The sequence below is a fragment of the Phodopus roborovskii genome, unplaced genomic scaffold, assembly GCF_943737965.1.
Source record: "Phodopus roborovskii unplaced genomic scaffold, PHOROB, whole genome shotgun sequence".
NCBI classification, from domain to species: Eukaryota; Metazoa; Chordata; class Mammalia; order Rodentia; family Cricetidae; genus Phodopus; species Phodopus roborovskii.
Genome location: NW_026126517.1, coordinates 1,456,886 through 1,482,677, shown reverse-complemented (window position 1 = coordinate 1,482,677; position 25,792 = coordinate 1,456,886). Strand labels below are relative to the sequence as shown.

General features: G+C 51.0%; 2 protein-coding genes across 9 annotated transcripts in view; one reads left to right on the top strand and one right to left on the bottom strand.

The window, feature by feature from the left end:
- The window catches only part of Dock6 (dedicator of cytokinesis 6), a 59,426-nt gene that overhangs the window by 7,879 nt on the left and 25,755 nt on the right, over positions 1–25,792 (top strand). For 3 of the 8 annotated variants that reach the window (XR_007835286.1, XM_051196820.1, XM_051196826.1), the window contains exons 6-26: positions 299–511; positions 1,801–1,886; positions 4,831–4,897; positions 5,066–5,215; positions 6,978–7,058; positions 7,158–7,311; positions 7,429–7,556; positions 7,675–7,768; positions 8,023–8,185; positions 13,533–13,650; positions 13,739–13,809; positions 14,019–14,157; positions 14,249–14,350; positions 15,250–15,336; positions 15,553–15,784; positions 16,015–16,176; positions 17,151–17,314; positions 18,036–18,140; positions 21,805–21,897; positions 22,115–22,210; positions 23,241–23,381. Coding sequence is in view for 7 of the 8 variants with exons in the window: in XM_051196820.1 (XP_051052777.1) it covers positions 299–511; positions 1,801–1,886; positions 4,831–4,897; positions 5,066–5,215; positions 6,978–7,058; positions 7,158–7,311; positions 7,429–7,556; positions 7,675–7,768; positions 8,023–8,185; positions 13,533–13,650; positions 13,739–13,809; positions 14,019–14,157; positions 14,249–14,350; positions 15,250–15,336; positions 15,553–15,784; positions 16,015–16,176; positions 17,151–17,314; positions 18,036–18,140; positions 21,805–21,897; positions 22,115–22,210; positions 23,241–23,381 (2,646 nt within the window). In the remaining variant the exon portion in view is untranslated. The remainder of the gene's footprint in view (positions 1–298; positions 512–1,800; positions 1,887–4,830; positions 4,898–5,065; positions 5,216–6,977; positions 7,059–7,157; positions 7,312–7,428; positions 7,557–7,674; positions 7,769–8,022; positions 8,186–13,532; positions 13,651–13,738; positions 13,810–14,018; positions 14,158–14,248; positions 14,351–15,249; positions 15,337–15,552; positions 15,785–16,014; positions 16,177–17,150; positions 17,315–18,035; positions 18,141–21,804; positions 21,898–22,114; positions 22,211–23,240; positions 23,382–25,792) is intronic. The other 5 variants (XM_051196824.1, XM_051196827.1, XM_051196822.1 and 2 more) reach the window with 4 other exon arrangements.
- Angptl8 (angiopoietin like 8) lies at positions 9,434–11,457 on the bottom strand. Its single transcript, XM_051196828.1, has 4 exons — positions 11,125–11,457; positions 10,793–10,954; positions 9,832–9,941; positions 9,434–9,721 (listed from the first exon to the last, which is right to left on the bottom strand). Exons 1-4 carry the CDS (start codon positions 11,419–11,421, stop codon positions 9,694–9,696), a joined length of 597 nt encoding a protein of 198 aa, XP_051052785.1. The 5' UTR covers positions 11,422–11,457; the 3' UTR covers positions 9,434–9,693.

The window sequence follows — 25,792 nt, the reverse complement described above, 5'->3', positions numbered from 1 at the left end:
GCCCTTATCTTGCAGCTAATCCCTGGGGCTGGCCAGTGTGACCAGTTTAGCCCAAAGGCAGATAAACCATTAGGTATGTTCTAATTGGCTGGAGAAGGACCACCTGTGGGATTGGGTGGCCTCCCACATCAGTGTAAAGAGCTCCCTACATAGAAGTATTTCCATATTTCTGGAGAGGCCAACCAGGCCCTCATGTGACCCTTGAAGTGGTGACCCCTCGGCTTTTCTCCCTCATAGTTCAGCTGTCTACAGGGGCATTCAGTGCTTGCACTCAGTACTTGCACATTTTCAACTGCAGGATGACTCCCAGCACTGCTCAGGCTCCCCAGAGGACACCCCTCGGAACAGTGGAGCCTCTGGCATCTTCAGCCTGAGGAACCTGGCTTCGGACTCGCTACTGCCAGCACTGCTTGAGCGGGCAGCCCCTGAGGATGTGGACCGGCGCAATGAAGCCCTTAGGCGGCAGCACCGGGCCCCCGCCTTGCTCACCTTGTACCCTGCACCTGATGAGGTGGGTGCCCTGTGGCTCACTGCCCCCACCACACAGAGTCCAGCCACCTGACCAGGTCCCTGGGTATCCAGCCAACATTTACTGGCTACCTACTGCATACCCATCTTCAGCTAATGACATTATTTGGATCCTTGTCTGACATTCATTTATTGAGCACTAAGTGCTTATCTCTATTTTTATTCAACCAATAGCCATTGGTATACTTCTCTATTTAATCCACCAAATGTGCTGACCACCTACCATATATGCCTCTATATGTGTAGCCATTTTATTTGACATCTAGTATATACCATTATGTTTTGTTTGAGAACTGGCCATATACTCAGTTAGTACTTACTGGATATGTAGTGAATGAAGATACCCCTTGGCTTTGATGGGGTTATTGGTATAAGTACCAAAAACCTTTGTGAAGTTCAAAATATGTAAGTCAAAAATGCCTTCCAACTGGGCAGTCAGTGATGTGCACAACTTTAAACCCAGCACTCGGGAGGCAAAAGCAGATTTCTGTGAATTTGAGGTCAACCTGGTGTACAGAGCAAATTCCAGGACAACCAGGCTACATAGAGAAACCCTGTCTTGGGAAAAAAGTATATTCAAGCTTGGCATAATGCTTCATGCTTATAGCTCCAGCCTGGGGGTGCAGGTAGAAAGGTCAGACATTCAAGGTCAACCTTCGCTGCATTGTGAATTCCAGGCCAACAAGGACTGCATGAGACCATGTCTCAGAAAAAAATGTGTAACAGCTTACTGAGTGTCCTAGTTTAACCTACTTTTGATGTGTTCAGAATACCCAAGGTTAGTTGTTCAAAACCTTGAGGTAGAAAGCCCTATTTTATACTAAAGTGTTGACTGTCTCATAATGGTGTTGTGTGGGTACACATACACAACCCTTGCCATCACAGAATTGGAAACACAACTGCTAAACTCAGAGACTTTGTACTTATTTGTCCATCTAGCATTTACTGAGTGCTTTCTTTATACACTGATATCCAAACAAAATCTGTTGATACTTCCTGTATATCTCTGAACAGACTGGGCCAGCATGCTATATGGTTGATATTGAGGATATGGCTAGGCTAGAAGGAGAGGAGGCCTTCCTGGCCGGGGAAGGATGTGGCTGGGCTAGCAGAGGAGGCCTTCCAACATGAGGAAAGGCTCAGAGCCAAGGCACTTAAATTCCTTCAGGCTTGGGGGAGAGGGCTGGAGCTGGGGTTGTGCGGCTGATCCCAGGCCAGGCATTCTAGAACTTTCCTGAAGAACCCATCCCAGATATCCCCCTCTCTCCACAGGATGAAGCTGTAGAACGCTGCAGCCTCCCAGAGCCTCCCCGAGAGCATTTTGGACAGCGGATCCTAGTGAAATGTCTGTCACTCAAGTGAGTCAGAGGACAGCCAACATGGGTTTCCCTGTGAGGACATCATGGACTTTTCCTTCCCCTCTCAGAAGGCACAGGTGCCTATACTCACAGCGTCTGCATCAGCACATGCTGTGCGCATACATACACACACACTCATACACTCACACACACATACACACACTCATGTTCTCAAACACACACTCATGTTCTCACACACACACTCATACACACACTCGTTCACACACACACTCGTTCTCACACACACACTCATGTTCTCACACACACTCATGTTCTCAGACACACTCGTTCTTACACACACACTCATGTTCTCATATACACATACACACTCATGTTCTCACACATACACACACGCTCATGTTCTCACATACACATACACACGCTCATGTTCTCACACACACATGTTCTTGCACACCCATGTTCTCACACACTCATACACACACACTCGTTCTCACACACACTCATATTCTCACACACACTCACATAACACATACTCATGTTCTCACATACACACGCTCACACACGCTCATGTTCTCACACACATGTTCTTGCACACTCATGTTCTCACACACTCATACACACACTCGTTCTCATACACTCATGTTCTCACACACACATAACACACATTCGTGTTCTCACACACTCATGTTCTCACATACACATACACACGCTCACATATGCTCATGTTCTCACACACATGTTCTTACACACTCATGTTCTCACACACACATACACACACTCATGTTCTCACACACACTTGTGTTCTCACACACTCATGTTCTTACACACACACTCACATACACACGCTCATGTTCTCACACACACTCACACACACTCATGTTCTCACACACACTCGTGCTCTCACACACTCACACACACACGCTTACACACACTTGTGTTCTCACACACTCACACACGCTCACAACACTCACATACACACGCTCATGTTCTCACACACACACACACACTCATGTTCTCACACACTCACATACACACACTCATGCTCTCACACACTCACATACACACACTCGTGCTCTCACATACTCACACACTCGTGCTCTCACACACTCACACACTCGTGCTCTCACACACTCACATACACACTCGTGCTCTCACACACTCACATACGCACACTCGTGCTCTCACATACTCACACACTCGTGCTCTCACACACTCACATACGCACACTCGTGCTCTCACACACTCACATACACACTCGTGCTCTCACACACTCACATACACACTCGTGCTCTCACACACTCACATACGCACACTCGTGCTCTCACATACTCACACACTCGTGCTCTCACACTCACATACGCACACTCGTGTTCTCACACACTCACATACGCACACTCGTGCTCTCACACACTCACATACACTCGTGCTCTCACACACTCACACACTCGTGCTCTCACACACTCACACACTCGTGCTCTCACACACTCACATACGCACACTCGTGCTCTCACACACTCACATACACACTCGTGCACTCACACACTCACACACTCGTGCTCTCACACACTCACATACACACTCGTGCTCTCACACACTCACATACGCACACTCGTGCTCTCACATACTCACACTCGTGCTCTCACACACTCACATACGCACACTCGTGTTCTCACACACTCACATACGCACACTCGTGCTCTCACACACTCACATACACACTCGTGCTCTCACACACTCACACACTCGTGCTCTCACACACTCACATACACACTCGTGCTCTCACACACTCACATACACACTCGTGCTCTCACACACTCACATACACACTCGTGCTCTCACACACTCACATACACACTCGTGCTCTCACACACTCACATACGCACACTCGTGCTCTCACACACTCACATACGCACACTCGTGTTCTCACACACTCACATACGCACACTCGTGCTCTCACACACTCACATACACACGCACACACTCACACATACTCTCTCACACTCTCGTTCTCACACACTCACACGTCCTGTCTCCCGTCTGCTGTTCCCATCCCCTCCCTCTCAGCCAGCCCCTCACTAGCAGTCTTGGCTGCAGCTCCCTCCCTGGGAAACTGCCATGCTTCTTCCTACTCCCTGGTCTTTAAGCTGTGCCCAGAGTGTCTGTGAGTCCCAAGGCCTCCTGCAGGCATCCTGTTATCACAGGCCTGTGTGATCCACTCAGAGGTTCTGTGTACAACAGGCACTCAGTGAGTGAGTGTTCAAAGATCGCACACTAGCCAACAGCTTGATTTCTGACTTTTGAGCTTGGGGCTGAAGACCAGAATAGAACTTCTGTTTCCTGCTCTGATCCAGACAGAAATGGAGCCCCAGGAGGGGCAGGACCAGGCTCTGAGTGCACTTCCTGTTCGGTTCCATTCCCACGCTCTTCTGGCTGCTCCTAGAGGCTGCTGATGAGCCTTGGAGGGGTGGCTGGGAGCCAGACTCCACCCCTCCACCCTGTGCCTCAGCAGGAGGGTGTGCAGGCCAGAGCCAGACCCTTGCTTTTACAAGTGTCATGGTCTCAAGCAGGATACCCGTGTTGTTCTGTGCCTCAGTTTATCATCTACACTCATTTCACAGGGGAGGGGGAAGTTCTGATGAGTTCATATGGGCACAGAGCTGCCTAAAATAGTAGGAAGTCTCGTGTCTCCATACAAGCCTACAGAGGAGCTGGGGTGTAGCTTAAGCAGGTAGAATGCTAACCTAGCATGCATCAAGTCCTGGCTTCTGTCCACAGCACTGCATAGACAGGATGTGATGGTGCAGGCCTGCAATCCAGTATTTGAGAGGCAGAGGCAGGAGAATTGGGAATTTGAGGTCCTTCTTGGGAGTTGGAAGTTAGCCAGCTAAATCAGACCCCTTGCTTTAAAAGGGGGGATAAGAGAGGGTGCAGAGTATGTGGGTGACAGCTGTCACATAGCAGAGTGGTCCTCATTTCCCCTCAGGTTTGAGATTGAAATTGAGCCCATCTTTGGCACCTTGGCCCTGTATGACGTACGAGAGAAAAAGAAGGTAGGTGTCCCTCCTCCTTACTCCCTCCTCTTCCCCCTTCTCCTCCCCAGGTATCTCCCCATCCTCCTCCCTTTTCCTCCTTGGTGTGTGTGTGTGTGTGTGTGTGTGTGTGTGTGTTGGGGGGAGTTGGAGCAGTGTCTCTGACCTATCTACCTCTCATATCCCCAGATTTCAGAAAACTTCTACTTTGACCTAAATTCGGACTCCGTGAAGGGGCTGCTCCGTGCCCATGGCACCCACCCAGCCATCTCCACCTTGGCACGCTCTGCCATCTTTTCCGTGACCTACCCCTCCCCTGATATCTTCCTGGTTGTCAAGGTGCTCACCCACTGGGGCCCTGCAAGAGGGTGGTTTATTATGATCAGAGCCAGAGGTTCAGTGAGATAGACTGTGACTCCAGCTGAGGCAGGGGAATTGTGAGTTTGAGTGGATTAGATTGCTTATAGAAACTTTGTCTTATAAGCAAACAAAACAGTTTTGTCTTCTGTGGATGGGGCTGGAAAGGCGAGCTGATGAATTCTGAGATTTCTTTCAGTCACTGTTAGGTTACAGCAGTGAAACAAGTTACCAGATCTTCAAGATGCAGGTTGCAATGGGGAAACTGAGGCACAGAGCATGTAAGGACCTTGCCTAGGGTCCCACAACTCTTGAGGTGTTCAGGACTGGAATTCCTGCCCTGTCATTCAGTCATGGCTTCAGTGTGGACTCACAAAAATGTGCATATGCCTGTAAACCTGGCTGCCAGGGTGCTGAGGTTTCTACTGCTGCAACCAACACCATGGTCAACAACAACAACTTGGGGAGAAAAGGGTTTGTTTCAGATTCTATCTTTCGGATCGCACTCATCATAAAGATAAGTGAGGGCATACTCAAGGCAGGAACCTGGAATCAAAAACTGAAACAGGGTATGAGGGTGCTGCTTGTTCACGGGCTTTCTTACACGCCCTTGGACCACCTGCCCAGGGTGACACCAGCCACAATGATGCCTCCCTCCCGCATCAGTCATTGATCAAGAAATGACTCACAGACTGGCTTTCAGGCCAGTATGAGGGGAGGTGTTTTCTTTATTGGAGTTCGCTCTTTCCAGATATTCCTGGCAGGTTTCAAACTGGCAAGAAGCCAACCAGAACACAGGAGGATTGCAAATCTCAGTCCTGCCCATGAGACTTAGTTTCAGAATAAAAATGGAAAAGGGCATGGCTCAAGAGTCGAATGCTTTCTTTCCCAGAATCCTCCAGTGAGGGCCTGGGGGCGTGGCTCAATGGTAGCCTGCTTACCCAGTATTTGGAAAGCCCTGGTTTCCATCATCCCCAGCACTCTGGAGGCAGAGGCATGTGGATCGTAGTGAGGCCAGCCTGGTCTACAGAGTGAGTTCCAGGGCAGCCAGGGGCACACAGTGAACCTGTCCCAAAATAAGAGAGAAATGGGTGGGGGCTGGAGAAATGTCTTGGCAATTGAGAGCACCCACTGTTGATGCTGAAGACCTTTTGTTCCATTCCCAGAACCCATGCTGGGTCCATCCACTGCCCTCTTCTGGCAACTATGGGTACTGCACTTAGACATACGCATAATTAAAAATCTGTTCAGAACGTGAGAAAGCTGGGTTTAAGGTGCAGGCCTTTAATCCTATCACTGGGAGGACAGAGGCAGGCGATCTCTGTGAGCTTGAAGCCTATGTAGAGAATTCCAAGACATCCAGAGCTATACAGTGAGATCTCCAAAACAAATGAAACAAATCAAAACACAAACAAACAAAAGAAAAAAAAAAAAAAAAAAAGAAAGAAAAGAAAAACAAGACAGGGAAGGAGAATGTAGAGAAAACATCAACAGCTTAAGGTGGGTGGAGTGAAGGGGTTGAGACAGTTGAAGGCAGAGCTGCTGGCAGACGGTGCTAGAAGTCAGCCCTGAGGACTGAGAGCCAAGGTAGCTGTCAGATGTGCTAGAGAACTGGTAGTGGTAGAGGGCTGCCAGGCTGCAGGAGTCCTGGGCTCATCCTCAGGCGGGATTCCCCGTGGGTCAAGGAGGGTCCAGAAGACTGGAAGGGGTTAAGGAGTTCCTGCTGGGTCCTTCTGCCCTGCAGCTGGAGAAGGTGCTTCAGCAGGGGGACATCAGTGAGTGTTGCGAGCCCTACATGGTGATGAAGGAGGCAGATGCAGCGAAGGTAGGTGTGGTGTGGGTGAGCTGGGCAGGGAGAGGGTGCAGGTCCTCAGGGTGCCCACGGAAGGACGCCGAGCTGGAAGGCGGGTGCATCTCCCCACAGAACAGAGAGAAACTGGAGAGGCTGCGCCTGGCCGCTGAGCAGTTCTGCACCAGGCTGGGCCGCTACCGCATGCCCTTCGCCTGGACAGCTGTGCACCTGGCCAACATCCTGAGCAGCGTCGGGCCACAGGACCGGGATTCTGATTCCGAGGGTGGTAAGGACCTGAGCAGCAAGCTAGCCCTCCACATCATTACACCCATCTCCCTTCCTCTGCCACCATCGCCCCTCTCTAATTCTTGTCCCCCTCTGCCACCATGCCTTCTCTCGGTAGAGCGCAGACCTACTTGGGCAGAACGCCGCCGTCGGGGGCCCCAGGATCGAAGCTGTAGTGGGGATGATGCTTGCAGCTTCTCCAGCTTCCGCCCAGCCACATTAACTGTCACCAACTTCTTTAAACAGGTGACCCTGGTATAGGACAAGGGAATTGGGAGGAAGGGAACACAGGGATTCTTCCCCTAGGGCGCCATCCATCATGGGGACTTTCAGCCCCTTGCCTTGGGGAACCTGTAACTGGCAGGAGGCAGAACGGCTTAGTGATGAGGACCTTTTCAAGTTTCTGGCGGACATGCGGCGACCATCGTCCCTGATGAGGCGTTTGCGACCTGTGACTGGTGCGTGGCACACCCTACAAAGGAGAGCTGTTGCTTTCATAGTCATTTGCAGGCCATCTGGGGTACTGGGGACTCAACCCAGGACCTGGCCGGATAGCAATGAAAGGAACAGGGCAGTTGCGGGGGAGGAGGGTTGCTTCTAGTGGGTGCAGCCCCCACTGCATCACTAGACACCAGGGAATAAGCAGAGCCCCAGCAGAAGTGCCCCGGCGTCAGAGGCTGAAGCAGGTAAAATCCAAGTTCTTTCTCCTCAGCTCAGCTCAAGATTGACATCTCCCCAGCCCCTGAGAACCTACACTTCTGTCTGTCCCCTGAGTTACTGCATGTCAAGCCCTATCCAGACCCCAGAGGGCGGCCCACCAAGGAGGTTCTGGAGTTCCCTGCCCGAGAGGTCTATGCCCCCCATACCTGCTACAGGTACAGCCTCCGGGACTGCTGGGGTTCCCATTCTGTGTGTGTGTGTGTGTGTGTGTGTGTGTGTGTGTGTGTGTGTACGTGTACACATGTACGCATGCATGCACATGTTTATGCTTTTCTATTGTGTGGGAGTGCTCAAGTGTGTCCGAGTGAATGTCTGCATGTGTGTGGAGGCCAGAGAACAGACTTGGGTGCTGTTCTTCAGGAGTTATCCACCTGGTTTTAAATATTTTTTTTTGTCTTTTTTTTTTTGAGCTATACATTTTTAAGAGCTTTTTAAATCATATTTATTCACTTTATTTGTGGAGGGAGGGGTAGCACACAGAGCAAGTGTGAGGGTCATCGGATAACTTAGAGAATCAGTTCTTCCTCACTGTGTTGGTTTTGAGACTAGAACTCATTGCCAGGCTGTGGTGATAAATTTACCCTCTGAGCCATCTTAATATCGCCACCTTTTTCTTTAACATTTATTATTATTATTATTTGTTGAGACAGCTGACTTGTAACTCAGAGATTGCCTTCCAAGTCCTAGGGTTAAAAGTGTGCATTACCAGTCCGGTCAGTGGTGGCGCACACCTTTAATCCCACCACTGGAGAGGCAGAGGCAGGAGAATCTCTGTGAGTTCAAAACCAGCCTGGTCTATAAGAATTAGTTCCAGGATACCCACCAAAGCCTCAGAGAAACCCAGTCTCAGGAAAAAAAAGTTTGCATTACCATAAATGCCTGGATTTTACTATTAATTTTCTGTGTGTGTATGTGTGTGTGTGTGTGTGTGTGTGTGTGTGTGTGTGTCCGTGAGTACAGGTACCTGCATGTGGGAATGCGCACTAGTGTGAGGTGCTAAGGAGACCAGAAACTTTGGGTCCCTGGGAGTTGGAGTTGCAGGTGGTTGTAAGCCACCTGGCATGAGTGATGGACTTGAATGTGGGTGGGTCTTCTGCAAGAGCAATATGTGCTCTTAACTAGAGCCTTCTCTCCAGCTCCCAATCTTTTTGTTCTCAGACAGGGTCTCACAGCCTGGAACTTTCCAGGTAGGACAGGCTGCCTAGGAATCCACCTGTCTCTGCCTCCCTATGAACTTCTGATCCTCCTGCCTCTACCTTCCCAGTGCTGAGATGACAAGTGTGTACCACTACACTGGTGGTTGTGGTTCTGTAGTTGGGCGACAGCATGCTGGGCAGGTGCTGTGTCAACTGAGCCCCAGCCCCTCCTTTCTTGCAGACACAGGCAGGCATAGGCACTCGGCATAGATAGCCTCTGTTCTGTTTTATTGTGGGGTGTGTGGGCATAAAGGGGCTCATGTACTTCTCCAGCCCTCTTCCATGGGGCTCTGTCTTCCGCCTTCCATCCTCCTGCTTGCTTCTGTCTCCGCTCGGTGTCAGGAATCGGAGTGCACTGACCAAGCCCAGCCGGCGGGCAGCCAGCGGTCTGCCCTGCTCAGGGCCCTTGTGGACCACATTCAATGTTCCTAGCAGCACGACTGATTGTCCATGCCACCCAGGCAATCTCAGGCCGGGAGGGCTGCCGTGTGGAGTCTAGGGAGGGAGACAACTCAGTCAAGTCCAGTGTAGGGTGGGGACACCCTTCTGTGGGCGTAGGCACCACCTACCCTGCCACCCTATGTGTAAGTCCTCCCCAGACTCACCTCTCCTGGATCTGTCGCAGCCACTGTTGTTGCTCTGCCATCTCCCGATGCTGTCGCTGAACATGGCCTGTGAGCACCCATAAAAGGTGGCTCTGTTTATCAGCTCGAGCCTGTGGGGTAGCATATAGATGTCAGCCAGGAGGTCTGGTTCATCTCCTGACCACTGCCATGTCGCTGTACAATCCATATAACCCAGCAAATGTCTAAGACCCTCTGGCCTCAGTTTCCCCATTTGTAAAGTATATCTAAGATAGGAATTGCTTTCTGTAATTTGTAAATAGGCATCAGAAAGCACTGACTGGGTTCTCAGTGCACAGAACCACACCCCATGGTAATAAGCATTTATTAAGCACCTGCTGTGTCCATTGCCCCTGCACTTGTAGACTCTAGCTTTGCTCTGAAGTCACTGTTGCTACTCTTATTTTATTGTAAAATTTGTTTTACCTAGTGTGTGCACATGCCATAGCACAAATGTAGAAATCAAGAGACAGCTAGGGAGTGGGATTCACCATGTTGGCTCTCGGCATAGAACCAGGTCACTTGGCTTGGCATTGAAGCCTTTACCTGCCAATCCCATTACTCATTATTTATTTGAGACATGTAGCATGAGCTTAACTTGGACGTCTTTGTAGCCGGAGATCACCTTGGACTCCTGGCCATTTGGCCTTTAGTCCCAAGGGCTGGGATCCCAGGTGTGTGCCACCACACCCAGTTATCCTTCTTTTGTTCTTTTTTGAGACAGAGTGTCTGTCACCATGCAGCCCAGGCTGGCCTCTGACTATGTAGACAAGACTGGCTTTAAATTTCTGCCTCTAGGGTTCTGTGGTCACAGGCAAACACCACCCTGCCTGGGCCTGGGAAAACTGAGGCCAAGATGTCACCTCTAGCTCAGCATTCAGAGGTGGCTTCTGGCTGGCTTGAAAGCAGGACTGTACCCCTCTCAGACCTGGGAGCTCCTTACCTTTAAGGTCTCAAATTCTTGGTGGGCTTGGCCGAGCCAGGCACTTCTCAGCTGGACTTGCAGTCTCCGTACAGTGTCCCGCAGAGCTTGCTGGGCCCGGGCCACTTCCCCCAGCGATTGGGCTGTGGCCTCTGCTCGAAGGTGTAAAGCATCCTCTTCAACCTGCCCAACAGGTGGCGGGTGTGGCATCAGTGAGGCCACTGCTCAGCTTTGTTCACCCAGCGCTTATCACTTTTCCTCTATCACCAGCTTCCCAGCACAGTGGGACAGTCTTTACTTAACTTTTCCTCAGACCCTTATTCATCCAACAATGCCCCAGCTACAGTGCCCACCTGAATCTCCGACAAGCTGATGCGAAGCTCCTCTGTTGCATCCCGGCCATGACTGACCTCAGTCCCCAGGAGTCCCAGTGCTCTGTCAAAGAGGCCCAGGCTGTGCCCAGCTTCTGTCAGACGTGCCTCTGTGGCTCTATACACACTGTTGAGGGCCTGACCTAGCTGTAAAGCCCCATGAAAGAGCAGGGTCAGCTCTTCATATTGAGCTGGCTCTGGACCACCCAGAGGGACCACTGGAGCAGGTCGCACTGCTGATGTTAAGGCCCACAGGAGGCAGAGAGCGAGCACAGCCATGGCTAAAGGTCTAGGGGGTGTGGTTTCTATGCCACTGTGGGCCACCTTTTATTTTCACAGGCTGCCATTAACCCCCCTCTCCCTGGTCAATAGTTAGCCAGCCATTGTTGCACAAGGGCCTGGCAGGGGTGCAGCCATTGCATCAGGCTGATGGCTAAGCAGGCCACGCTGATATCACGCTGGCTGGAACTCAGGGCCAGCTTTGGGGGGCAGGGCAGGCAATGGAAAGCTCAGGCCCTAGATCTTAGCACCAGGGGTTCTATGACTAGCATGCCTTGACCCTCAGCTTCCCATCTAAGTCCAGCCATGGCCTCCATGAGCTATGGCTCTCTATACACTGCCATAGCAGGTCTCTGCCTGCTCCGGGCCACTCACAGGGGTCACTGGAACAGGCTAGAGCCTTGTGACTGTCAACCATTTACATGGACTCCAGGCATTGTGAGTCACCTGCTTTTCTTGACACATTGCAAGGGGTCACTGTGGGTGTGGCTGACAGCTGGGGGTCAGGGGGCAAGAGCGACAGTCCCCTCCCAAGGTTATGGAGCCTGACTCCTGGACCGGTCTGTGCTTGGTGCTAATTTTGATTTAATTTCCTAGAAGTTAAATCAAGGGGCAAGTACTGCCCCTCATCTTCCACCTAGGGGTCTTATATGTGGTGATATGAATTTGCTGAGCACCTGCCATGTGTATTTGGAAAGAAAAGTCACTGATTGCAAATGGAAAGTTAGTACATAAATCAGATATGGTAGCTCCTGTCTATCCTACACTCGGCAGGCTGAGGCAGGAGGAACTTGAGTTCAAGGCCAGCCTGGGCTACAGAACTAGACCCTCTCTTATCTCAAGAGAACAAGGGTAAGGTAAAGCTCAGAGGTGGGAGGCTTGCTGGGCATGTGCCAGACCCTGGATCCCACTCCCCATCAGCACAGGAAATGGCCATGGAGTTATTCATGTTGAGTGTTTGGAGTGGGGCTTGACACCCAGAGGTGTGCTGTGTGATGACGATCACTGTGATGACTGTCACGAAGGTGACTGTTTGTTGGCATTGTGTTGCCAGGTGCCCCCATTATACTGATAAAGCAACCGAAGCCTACAGGGTTGGGGGCTGTGCAGTTACAGTTGGGGAAGGAGGCAGGACCCGGACTTCAGCTCCAGGTTCTGATTCTGTATCCACCTGAGAGACAGCCTCTATATAATAACTGCAGCTGGGCAGCAAGGTGGTGGCGGGGTGAGGAGGACAGGCGATCCTGGCTATCTGGACCACCTTTTGAAAAGATTTGAGGGCAGGGTCTAAGCACAGGTGCCCAAAGAGGCATCAGGTCCCTCTGGAGCTGCCTGATGTGGGTGTGCTGCTAACTGCTCAGCCACTTCTCCAAGCCCCAGGCTACTGTTTTAGACCTCAGCCATTGGGGGCTGGAGCTGGGGCTCAACCTGGAGAGTGCTTGCCTAGTGCACACAAAGCCCTGTCTTCTGTACCCAGTACTTGATACACCAGGAATGGTAGCACATGCCTATCATCCTAGCACTCTGGAGACAGGAAGTCAAGAGTTTAAAATATCCTGAGTAAATAGCAAACTCAGATCTGCCTGGGTTACATGAGACTGTGTCTCTAATGCTTGTTGCTGTTATTTATATTCTTTTTTCTTAAGATGAGGTCTCTTTATGTAGCTTTGGCTAGCCTAGAACTTGCTATGTAGATCAGGATGACCTTGAATTTAAATTTAAAACAAAAAACCCCTGGCTCTTATACATACCCATCTGTGCCTGGCCTTGTACCTCCCTGACCCTAGATGGCATGCATCAAGGTTTCATCTGTGGGTAGTGGTGGTGCACACCTTTAATTCCAGCACTCAGGAGGCGAGGCAGGTGGATCTCTGTGAGTTTGAAGCCAGCCTGGTCTACTGAGTTCCAGAACAGCCAGAGCTGTTACGCAGAGAAACCCTGTCTCGAAAAACAAAACAACAAATAAGAGGTTTCGTGTACCCATGACCCTTTGTGATGCCTGGGATCACAGCACACACTGTCTTAAGTGTGTGCTTCTTGACTCCCTTTCCCATGACTGAGTCTCCAGCCCTCTAAAGGGTTCCCCATCCCTCCAATCCCTTCTTTTTCAGGAACCTGCTCTTCGTGTACCCACACAGCCTCAATTTCAGCAGTCGTCAGGGCTCTGTGCGCAACCTGACGGTGCGGATCCAGTACATGGCTGGCGAGGACCAAAGCCAGGCCTTGCCGGTCAGTGTAGTGACCCTGCTCTGGAGGGAAGTGGATGGTGCAGGCATAGGTTGTCCCCAGTGGGTCCCTCATGTCCTACCTTCCACAGGTCATCTTTGGGAAATCTAGCTGTAGCGAATTCACCCGAGAGGCCTTCACACCAGTGATCTATCATAACAAGTATGCAGGGTTGGGTGTAGACCACATCGATTGACGCTTGGGGGGGGGGGCTCTGAGAGGGTCAGGGTGGCCCAGGGCAGGGAGGGTATGCATGGAGCAGGAAGAGCAGAGGCTTAAGTCTCGGTATGCAAATGAGATAAGTTGAGGGAGTCATCCTATGAGATTCCCACTCCCTAGCTGGACCCCAGCCCCTGGCCCTATCTTACCAGGTCTCCTGAATTCTACGAGGAATTCAAGCTGCGACTTCCCGCCTGCGTGACTGAGAACCATCACCTATTTTTTACCTTCTACCATGTCAGCTGCCAGCCCCGGCCAGGAGCAGCCCTGGAGACGCCTGTGGGCTTCACTGTGAGCCACTGTAGCCCCAGCTTCCTTTCCTGTGCCCACCCCCCGAGACCCCCAGCCACACCTGACACTCATCCATTCATCTTCTCCACAGTGGATCCCTCTGCTACAACATGGCCGCCTGAGGACTGGTCCCTTCTGCCTACCTGTGTCAGTGGACCCGCCTCCACCCAGCTACTCAGTCCTGACCCCTGATGTGCGTGCCTGTGCTCTGGGCGCTGACGCTTTCCTTGCTCTCCAGGCCTCACAGCTCCCTGCCTGCCTCCCTTCAGTGCCCTTGAGAGCCTTCTGCCCCCGCAGAGTGCATGTGTGGGCTGCTGCACCCCAGCAGCCCTTCTACACCCCAGCCAACCCTCTCCTCTATTGCTGTGCCTCAGCCTCTCTGTTCCGTTAGGAGCCTTGCCTTTGTAATTTAAAAAAAAAGGATTCTTATTTATTATTTGGGGCCTGGGGAAGTGTGTGAAAGTCAGAGAATAACTTTGTGGAGTACATCATCTGCCTGCCATGCAAGTCCCGGGGCTTAGAGCAGGTCATTAGACTTCGTGGTGAGAGCCTCTACCCACTGGAACATCTTGATGGCCCTGGGTTTTTGTTTTGTTTTGTTTTGTTTGTTTGTTTGTTTGTTTGTTTGTTTGTTTGTTTAAAGTCAGGGTCACACAGCCCAGGCAGGCCTGGAATTCTGTGTAGTCCAGGATAACTTTGAGCTCCTGATCCTTGCCTCTGCCTCCCAAGTGCTGGGATGACAGGTGTCTATCACCATGCCTGGCGTCATTTTCGTCCCCTCCATCTACCCCATTATAGTGCTACCACCCTTCCCTTCTACTAGCTAATGAACACGGTTGATGGTTTCAGGTTCCCCCCTTAAATGCTAATCCTAGGCCATTGCTTTTCCTATTTAATGTTCACGCTGAACATACCCCCCATTTTCCAGCCTGCCCGTAGGGCTCTCCCTTAGGGACAAGATACACTGCCACTCCCTCAGGCTGGGCTACTCTCTGACCATGGTGTTGCAATGATTGGGGCCACAGCCTGGCTTGGTGGCCTGATGCATGGGGGAAGTGTCAGCCTGTGCCTACCCCACCTCTACCTCCACAGGTGGCTCTGCCAGGCATGCGCTGGGTGGACGGTCACAAGGGTGTGTTTAGCGTGGAGCTCACGGCTGTGTCGTCCGTGCACCCCCAGGTACAGAGTGGGATGACAACCTAGGCTCCCTGGCCTGTCCCCTCCTGCTTAATCTAGGATTGAGCAACACTTACTTGCAACTGGCTGGTAAAGGTCTGGCCTCCAGCCACTGGACATGACTTTAGTCCATCTGACCCAGACTGCTGACTCAGGTGGGGGGGGCGGGGGAAGTCACGAACCCCTCTCTGCCCACTCCATGTCCTTCCCTCTCCTTAGGACCCCCACTTGGATAAGTTCTTCACCCTGGTACATGTTCTAGAAGAAGGGACCTTTCCATTCCGGCTCAAGGAGACAGTGCTGAGTGAGGCCACTGTGGAGCAGGAGCTGCGAGCCAGCTTGTCGGCTCTGCGCCTCGCCAGCCCAGAGCCCCTTGTGGCCTTTTCCCACCACGTTCTAGACAAGCTTGTCCGCCTGGTTGTGCGGCCACCGATCATTGGTGGCCAGATAGGTGAGCCACTGTGATCTCAGGCCTGTTTCCGGAAAGCCACTCCTGCTTCCCCCCAACCCTGAGTGCCTTCCTATAGTTCATTGGTTTCTCTGGATTCCCAGAACACCCAAGTGTAAGTCCTTTAAGATCCCAGTGCGTTCCTGTGCCTTATCTGCCTTCCTCCTCTGGAAGGTGAGTGGGGACCTGAAAGGGTTTGGGCTGTGGAATTTGACCTTTGCTCTGTCCGACAGTGAACCTGGGCCGTGGGGCCTTTGAAGCTATGGCTCATGTAGCCAGCCTTGTGCACCGGAGCCTGGAGGCTGTCCAAGACTCCCGTGGCCACTGCCCACTGCTGGCTGCCTATGTCCATTATGCCTTTCGCCTCCCTGGTGGTGACCTCAGCCTACCAGGCGGTGAGTATTGACGGAGAACACTGGGCCACAGGAAATAATGGTGTGAACAGCACACTAAGCAGAAGAGTAACATGCAAAGCCCCCAGGGCCTCAGGGCCTCACTTAGATGACTTAGGAGGTGGACACCATCTTACCCGCTTTGCCCTGGCCCCAGGCCAGGTTCCTACACCTTTGACCAACAACTAGATCAGAGCACCAGCAAGATGCCAAGCCTGGTTCTGAGTGGCCATTCTATTGCCTAGATGCGGAATGTTCCTGGCCTTTACCTCCCTGAGCCTGTTTTCCCTTTATTTGTTTGTTTGTTATTTATTTTGGAGACCATTTTTCTGTGTAGTCCTGGCTGTCTTGGAACTAGCTCTGTAGTTCTGTGTAGACCAGGCTGATCTTGAGCTCAGAGATCCATCTGACTCTGCCTCCCGAGTGCTAGGATTAAAGACTACCACTGCCTGACTTGTTTTAACACTTTTAAATGGGTACAGATTGTCACTGACCTTGGGACACCCTTCCTGTAGTGAGCATTCCCTGAGATTGGCTTGGCTGGGTCTGAGAATGTGGCTTAGTTGCATGCCTGAGGCACTGGGTTTGAACCTCAGTACCAGAAAGAATGGTGATGAGGGGGCATAGAGAGACAGAAAGGGAGAAAGGGAAGGAAAGGACAGGGAGGGCGGAGCCCCTGGTAGTGTAATCATTTAGCCTGCACAAGACCTTGGGTTTCATCCCCAGCACTGAAAGAGAAGGTAGCTTTTTCCCATTTGTACATAATGAAATAGCTATGAACATGTAGGCACCAGGCTCTGTTCCCAGTGTACTCCGTCTACTCCAAGTCACTCTGAAGCGGTAACCACGTTTGAGTCCATTTTACCATGAGAACATGGAAACTCAGAAAAGAAAAGCTATGTCACCCAGGACTGCCATTTGGGGAGGGGCTGGGGTCCTAGCAGGTGTGCTGGGCTGACAGTTCCCTCTCTCCTCAGGGGTCGCTCCAGCAACTGTACAGGCTGCTACACTGGCCCGTGGCTCTGGCCGCCCTACCAGCCTATACCTGACGCGCTCTAAGAGCATCAGCAGCAGCAACCCTGATCTTGCTGTGGTCCCTGGCTCTGTGGATGATGAGGTGTCCCGCATCCTAGCCACCAAGGTAGGGGAAGGGGGCCTGAAACCTCCAGCTTCCAGGGCCTGGCTGAGGGCTTGGTAGGTGAAGAATCCCCATGCAGATAGAGGAAGGGAAGCCAGAAGTCACTGTTCAGAAGAAGGGTTGTATCCCTCCTGTGTGGCCAGGCTGAGGCTCTCACAGCTGCAGGGCTGCTCTGGGGGTTCTGCACTGTTCAGTTGATTGGAATATGGGAGGAAAGGGTTTGGCCTGGCTCAACAGAGAGTATAATGTACATGGTTCAACAGTCTGTGCACACTAGTACAAAGGTGTGTGTATATATACAGCCTATGTACACTAATAGAAAGGTGTATGTATGTGTGTCCCTTGTACATATGTGCACATATGCATATACATGTGTAGCCTATATATACACATACATTGATTTATGTATACTCTACACATACACATATACCCTGTGTACACACATGCATGCACTTACCCCATGCACATACATTCACAAGTGCATATGGACAGGACCCATGTGCACATACATACATGAATGTATATGTATGTGTTCTCCATGTTCATATCTACATGGATTCAGATGCACATACACTCCAGGCAGTTATACATTACATGAACACATGCACACCAGGTATATGCATGATACATATGTACTCTGGGCAGTGTCCACACCACACTTGGTCTCCCATACCTCCTTCCCTGGGCTCCGCTGGGACATCATCCCTTCTCTATGTGTCTTCAGGGTGTCGATCGCTCACACTCCTGGGTGAATTCTGCTTATGCTCCGGGAGGCAGCAAGGCTGTGTTGCGGCGGGTGCCCCCGTACTGTGGGGCTGACCCGAGACAGGTGCCGTCCCTATCTGCTCCCACATGTGTGTCACCTTTGCATGAGTTCTTCCTACCTTCCCGGCTTCAGTGAACTAACCCTGAGGGACAGCAAGGACCACACATGACTGTCTGGGGCTGTGGAGGTCTGTGTTATCGGTATCTGCTCAGTCCAATGGGCCCTGTGCTGCCACATAGACCACTGCGTGGTTTGGGGTGTGGCTCAGTGGCAGAGTTCTTTCATACCAGGCACAAAGCTCTGGGTTCCATCCCCAACACCACTAAGAAGTAAAATTAAGATTAAGAAGCAAGGCTAGGCAGTGGTGGCACATACCTTTAGTCCCAGCCATTGAGAGGCAGACACAGGCAGAGCTCTGTGAGTTTAAGGCCAGCCTGATGTACATGGTGAGGTGGAGGTCATCCAGGGCTGCACAGTAAGACCCCATCTTAACAAATAACAAAAAAACATTGAGAAAAAACATAGACCCTAGCCCCAGCAGAGACAGAAGACTCTGGTGGTGTGTCAATGGGTGCAAATCATGTTAATCTACCCACCTATAACTTCACTACCCTGCATGGCTGTTCCCCACCCTTTAACCCATCTCCGCTCTAGGGGTCTTCTAACCATCTCCTTGGCATATACAACCCTTATGAGGGTGGAGTAGCCCTGGACCCCTGTAGTTCTCCTTCTGTTTTCATCCAGGGGTTTCCCCGACTTGGCCCCTTCCCAGGGACCTGACATGGGAGGGCTTTACCAGCAGTAGGCCTGGGCTCCATTCCCCCTTGGCTCGGGTCTTGTCCTGTGCCCCAGCTGATTGGCTGCCTCTCTGAATCTCTCAATTTTTAAGATGATGATAGCACAACAAATTTTCAGGTGCCTGCCTGTAATCCCAACTCTTGGGAGGTAGCGGCAGGAGTTCAATATCACCCTGGGCTACATGGAAGTTTCAAGGCATCCTAGGCTACATCAGACCTTATCTCAGCAAAAACAACGAAAAGACTCACAGTAAAATGCTCAACAACATGGTCCCAGTATGGACATAGGGTAGGGCCCAGGGGGTTCTCCTTGAGCTACAGCAGACATCCCAGAAATAGACACCCACCAAACAAGTGAGCAGGTTCAGCAGTGCCAATATATATGCTTCAATAGGCGGAGCTGGGACTCAGCAAGTAGAGCACTGGCTTAGCATACACATGGCCCTGGGTTCCATCCCTAGTACCACATAAACCAAGCATGGTGGCATATGCCTATAAACCTAGCCTTTGGAGATAGAAGCAGGAGGATCAGGAGTTTAAAGTTCATTAGTAGCGCATGTGCTCAGCCTATGTGATTGGTCCATCCTGGGCTTGGGATGGGACCCAGGGCTTTGAGAAAGCTAAGCAAACACTACCAGCTCAGGCTCAGGCCCAGCCTTTCCCCAGCATTAAAAATATGTTAGATTTATTTATTTTGTATGTATGGGTATTTTACCTGTGTATATGTCTATGTTGCACTTGCCTGGTGTCCTCAAATGTCAAGAAGGCGACAGGCAATAGTGGCACACACTTTTAATCCCAGCACTTGGGAGGCAGAGGCAGGAGGATCTCTGATTTTGAGGCCAATCTGCTCTACAGAGCAAGTTCTAGGATAGGCAGGACTATTACACAGAGAAACCCTGTCTTGAAAGACCACATACACACAAAAAGTTAAGAAGGCATCAGATCCCCTGGACCTGGAGTATCAGAGAGCTGTGAGTCACCATGTGGGTGCTGGAATCTGACCCAGGTCCTATATAAGAGCAGCCAGTGTTCCTAACTCCTGAGCCTGCTTCCCAGTCCCAACCCCTAGCATTTATAATCAAGGTTGTCCTCAATCTCCTGGAAGGTCAGTTAGGCCTTGGGGGAGTCAAGAGGAGATGACCAGGTATTAACAGGGTGGTGTCCCAGGTAGGAAGTGATCTTCATAGTGTGTGGCCTGACTCAGACATGCTAAGTAAGCAATGCATGATGGGCTGTGTCAGCTACAAGGTGCCCAAGTGCCAATGGTTGAGCCAACTACATTACTAAGTCTTTTCTCCTGACCAGAAAACCAGGCAAAGAGAGTGAAGCTTGTGCCACAGTACCCATTTCACAGAGGGGCATGCTGAGGCCTTGAGCAAGGCTGGAGCAGGAGGCCAGGCCTGTAGTCCTAGCATATACCATCTTTGCTTGTCTTACCTGCCTTCCTTTTCTTTTCCTTTCTTGTCTCTACACCTCCTCCATGTTCACAAACCACCTGGTGGTCAAGTCCTTCCATTTAACTCTTGACCTCATCCTCCATCCTCTGGTTCCTCTGGCCTCCTCCAGTCACAAATTCCTTTCCCTTGTCTGCTGTGGTCCCTAGACTTTTGGGCCTTGGCCAGCCTTTGTTTCTGCTGCACCCACCCCATGCCATCATCTCGTCTTCCTGACTCCATCCTTCCCAGTCACCCCTGTTTCTTTTCTCCTTTTCCCTGAGTGCTGGAGAGGAGCCCAGGGCTCTACCACTGGGCCAAATCCCAGTCCTTGTTTTTGTTGCTTGTTCTGTGTTTTGTGGAATGTTGTTTGGTTTGCTTGTTGTGTTTTGAGACAAATTCTTGCTATGTACTCCATTATGGCTGGGAGTCACATGATTCCTGCCTCAGCCTCCTGAAGGGTGGAATGATAGGTGTACCCCAGCATGTCCAGCTCCCTCTTTTCTCAACATACCTGATTTCAACTGCTCCTTCACCTGCCCTCCCAGAGCACCCTGGCCATGCCCAGTGTTCTTCTTCTACCCACAAACCCATCACAATGACCTGTCTGTCCCCATTGCCTTGTGGCCCCGCCCATTGTCTTAGTTCATTTTGTTACTAGAACAAAGTATTCAAGACCAGGCAATTTTTAAAGAGCAACTATCTGGGCAGTGGCAACGCACACCATTAATCCCAGTACTCTGGAATTTCGAGGATAGCCAGGGCTACACAGAGAAGCCCTGTCTTAAAAACAAACAAACAAAGAGTAACTAGTTAATTCATGCCTCTGGGTGCTAAGTGCTGCTCCAGAACTTGGGCCTCTTCCTGCTGTATCATGTGGTAAAGGGTAGCTATGGTGACGAAGGTAGTGATCTAAATTGGCTGTCTCCCTTCTCTCCCCCTACTTTCCCCTCTTTTTCTCCCTCCCTCCCTCCTTCCCTTCCTCTCTTTCTTCCCTCTTTTCCTTTCTCTTTCCTTTATTGTGAGACAAGGTCCACCTTGACTTGGAGCTCACAATCCTCCTGCCTCACTGTCCTCAGTGCTAGGATTAGTGTGTTCCACCTTGTCTCCTTCCTATCCCTCTTCTTATAAAGCCACTAATAGTGCTGTAGGGTCCCACCCACATAGCCTTACCTAATGCTAGTCACCTACAAAGGTTCTACCACCATATGCCATCAACATGGCCAGCCTGGGCTATATGAGACCCTGTCTCAAAAAAACAAAACAAAACAAAACAAAACAAAAAAAAACAAACATAAAATCTCTAACACACAAATGAAGTTTCTGGAGATGTATTCAAACCCTAACATAAGTTCCTCCTATGTTTGTGCTGACCAAGGCCCATCTCTGTTTGCCCACATGGACCGATCCTCCATTCTGTGGCCTCATCTCTGTTTCTCATCCACATCATTAACTCACTCTGCCATCCCATGCTCTCCATCCCACCCATCCTAGGCCATCGACCGCAACTCTAGCCGTGCCTCCTCTTACCTGGAGGCCTCCTCCTCGGCCCTGCCAGCCCCTCAGCCAAGACACACTGTGCAGAAGGTAGAGGTCCGCCCCACTGCCGCACAGCAGGGGGTCCGGTGCTCCTCCCCACCCAGAGCCCAGCCAGGGCTGGAGTCTGCTGTCACCCCCTGCATGGCCTCCTGCTGCTCTGACCCCCAACCAGGCTTCACTGCATCCCCCAAGTCATGGCTTCCTAAGGGCTGTGTGGGAGGGGTGGTACCTGGCTCTTGGTGACCCTAGCCCTGCCCGCCTGCAGCTGCTGCACGAGGAGTTGGCTCTGCAGTGGGTGGTGAGCAGCAGTGCAGTTCGTGAGCTGACCCTGCAGCATGCCTGGTTCTTCCTCCAGCTCATGGTGAGAACTTCCCCATCCAGAGGACCTTTGAGAAAAGCACCTTGAAACTGCACTCGAAAACCCTAAAAAATGGCCTGGAGGCTCTTCTGTAAGGAGAGATGGAGGCCACCTTGACAGTGAACCCCTTCTCTAGAGAGGACTCCTCGCCCCAGAGATGGGCCCTCCTTCCTCCAAGAGACACTGAGCACTAACAGGTCGGGTGTGGGCCCCGCCAGCTTTCCTCGAGTGTGGCTTTGTGCCTCTTCCCCAGTGCCCGCTGCCCCTGCTCCCTCCAGTCCATCTCCTGTAGTCCTCCAAGACAGTCCTGAATCCCTCAAACTCTAAAGTGCTTTCCACACATGCATGAAGACCAGTTAGGTCCCCAGAACACAGGTAAAAAAGAATGGGCTGACCCCAACAGAAGTGTGCAGCCCCAGCACTGGGGACATGTTGATCAGCCAGACAGCCTAGCCAAATCAGGGTGCGCCAGCCTCAGTGAGACCTTCTCAAACGAGGTGGACACAAGCCTCTACAGGCAAAACTCTCCATCTACTCATCACATCCCTTCCACCACTACTCATGCAGGTCCCGCCCATGTCATTTCCTCAGGTCCTGCCCACAGCCTGCGGGCTGCACCCGTTGGGGGTCAGGGCTCAGGGCCCCCTTTGACCCTTTTTTTTTTTTTTTTTTTTTTTTTTTAATATTTTATGTATGGTGCTCTATCTGTACACATGCATGCCACAAGAGGGCACCAGATCCCATGATAGATAGCTGAGAGTCACCATGTGGGTTCTGGGAATTGAACTCAGGTCCTCTGGAAGTGTAGCCAATGCTCCTAACCTGAGTCACCTCTCCAGCCCCAAGCCCAGACCACCCTTTAGCTATAACTACTTAGCTCAGAGCCACTTAGGTTCCCCTTTCTTGCCTGTAGTGCCCCACCTATCAGTGCCTCAGCTATGTATCTTAAGCTCCTCCCACAGCCCTCAAGCACCTCCCAGGTGACAGGGTCCCACCCACAGCCTTTTAAGTCATGCCTTGCCCACTCATCCAGATAAAAAGCATGGAGCTACACTTGCTCCTGGGCCAGCGATTGGACACTCCCCGCAAGCTGCGCTTCCCTGGGCGCTTCCTGGACGACATCACCGCCCTGGTGGCCTCTGTGGGCCTGGAGGTCATCAACCGAGTCCATAAGGTGAGGAGGGGCTCGGGGCCTCTTGGAGGAAAGTGAGCAGGTGGACAGACCAGTGCTGTGGTCAGAGATGTAGTGTGTCGTGTGCGTCTGTTCATCTGTGGTGTCTTCTTGAGTGCCTATGGTGTACATAGCCCTGGCTGGATGTAGAGGCCCAGCAGGAAACAAGACAGAGCAAGTCCACATCCTCCTCACAGAGCAGGGGAAACTGAGGGGTGAGCTGGGAGCTACCGGCAGGAGGAGTGACACGTGCAAAGGTCCTGAGGCAGGTTTGCAGCTTGGCAATGAGGGAGAGCATGACTGGTGTGATCAGAGGGGACCGAAAGGTGGTGAGGACATGGAGGGAGTGGGGCACATCCTGTGGCCCTTAGCCACAGTATACAGTAGGAACATAATAAGTGGATGTTGTGATGATCATCGAGGCCCCAGGATCACCAATTCCAGTCCCCACAGGGATTAAGCAAACAATAGTCAAGATCACAGTATTCTTAGGGAAGCATTTATTGATCACCTTCTGCATACTTCCAACTGGATCATATTTAATCTCACCAGTCATCCATGAAGTATTAATGTTATCTGTACTGATAGGGAAACTGAGGCATAGAGTGACAGAAGAATGTACTGTGGTGCCATGCTGCTGGGGAGGAAGAGATGAAAGGATTTGAATCCAAGTCACCCTCTTCTGTGGGGTTGTGTGAGAGCCAGAAAGTTCCCCTCAGATAGAAACACTCATTGTGCTACTCCATCCGACCCATGTTCACCAGAAATACCTTTTTTTTTTTTTTATTAAAAAAAAAATGAATCCCAGCACTGTGAAGGCAGGTGCAGGCAAATCTCCTGAGTTCAAGGCCAGCCTGGTCTATAGAGATAGTGCCAGGACAGCCAGGGCCACACAAAGAAACCCTGTCTTGGAAAAAAAAAAAAAAAAAAAAACACAAAGCATTTTAAAAATGTTATGTGGGCCAGCATTGGTGGTGCACTCCTTTAATCCCAGCACTCGGGAGGCAGAGGAGAGGCAGGCGGATCTGAGTTTGAGGCCAGCCTGGTGTACAGAACGAGTTCCAGGACAGCCTCCAAAACAATAAAACAATATAGAGAAACCCTGTCTCAAAAAGCCAAAAATAAATTTTTTTATGTGGATGAATATGTGGCTTGTGCAGTGAGTGCCCTGGAGGCTAGGAAAGGGCTTTGCATCCTCTGGTGCAGGGTTACAGGGTGCTGGGGTTCAAACCCAGGTCTTCTGGAAGATCAGGCCTTAACCACTGAGCCATCTCTTCAGCCCATATCCTGATTTTTTAAAATTACATTTGAAACGGTTTCTCTGTGTAGCCCTGACTGTCCTGGAACTCACTCTGTAAACCAAGCTGGCCTTGAACTCACAGAGATCCACCTGCCTCTGCCTCCCGAGTGCTGAGATTAAAGGCATGAGCTACCACCGCCTGGCTAAAATTACATTTATTTATCTATTGTGTTTGTGTGGCTGTATGAAACATGGTGCACAAGGGGAAGTTAGGAGACTTCCATCGTGGGGGTCAGACTCCAGACATCAGGCTTGGCAGCAAGCACTTTCACCCTCTGAGCCAACTTGCCACCCCATCTCTTCTGATTTTATTTTATTTTTAGACAGAGTCTCACTGTGTAGCCCAGACTGACCTGGACCTGAACCACCTGCCTCCCAAGTGCTGAGATTAAAATCTTGTGCCAGCATGGTCAACTCTCCTGGTTTTTACAGAGAAATGTCACTTGGGGATGTGATAGGGACATTTCAGGTTTCACACAATCCCAGTGATCTCTAGGCTGGTCCAGAGGTCCCAATCTTGGTGTCCCTGGAGCAGTCCCAAGCGCTGACATTAGTGTTGTTGGTGATGTGCATTCCTTTGGCATGTATGAGCACCAGCCAGGTATCATGGTGAACATCTGTGGTCCCTGCATTTGAGAGATTGAGACAGGAGAATCATAAGCTTGAGGCTAACCTGGGCTATGTAATATTAGTTTATCACTTCTCCCTTGAGACTGTTGGTCCATCAGCCAAGACCATGTTTCCTTCACAGCTTTGGTACACAGTAGATGCTCAATAGATGTTCATTAAATGATTACTGGTGGTATACCATTGGAGCACATTAATTTGCTTTAACACAGAATAATCATTTAAACAGAACCAAAGTGTCTCTCTATATAAGTAGCTACGGGTCTTCCAGAGTTGGCCCAGTTCACCAGGGGTTTCAAGCAATGAAAAAGGGAACTTCACCCGCTCTCTTATCTCATTGGCCATAACATCAGCTGCAAAGGAACCTGGGAAATGTATTCTGTTGAACCCTGAAGTCTGGACATAGAGAGTGGGTTATCCAGCTGTGGGTGGGAGAAGAAAGGAAAATGTCTTGTGGGGCTGGGGGTGATAGTGGCCTTTAATCCCA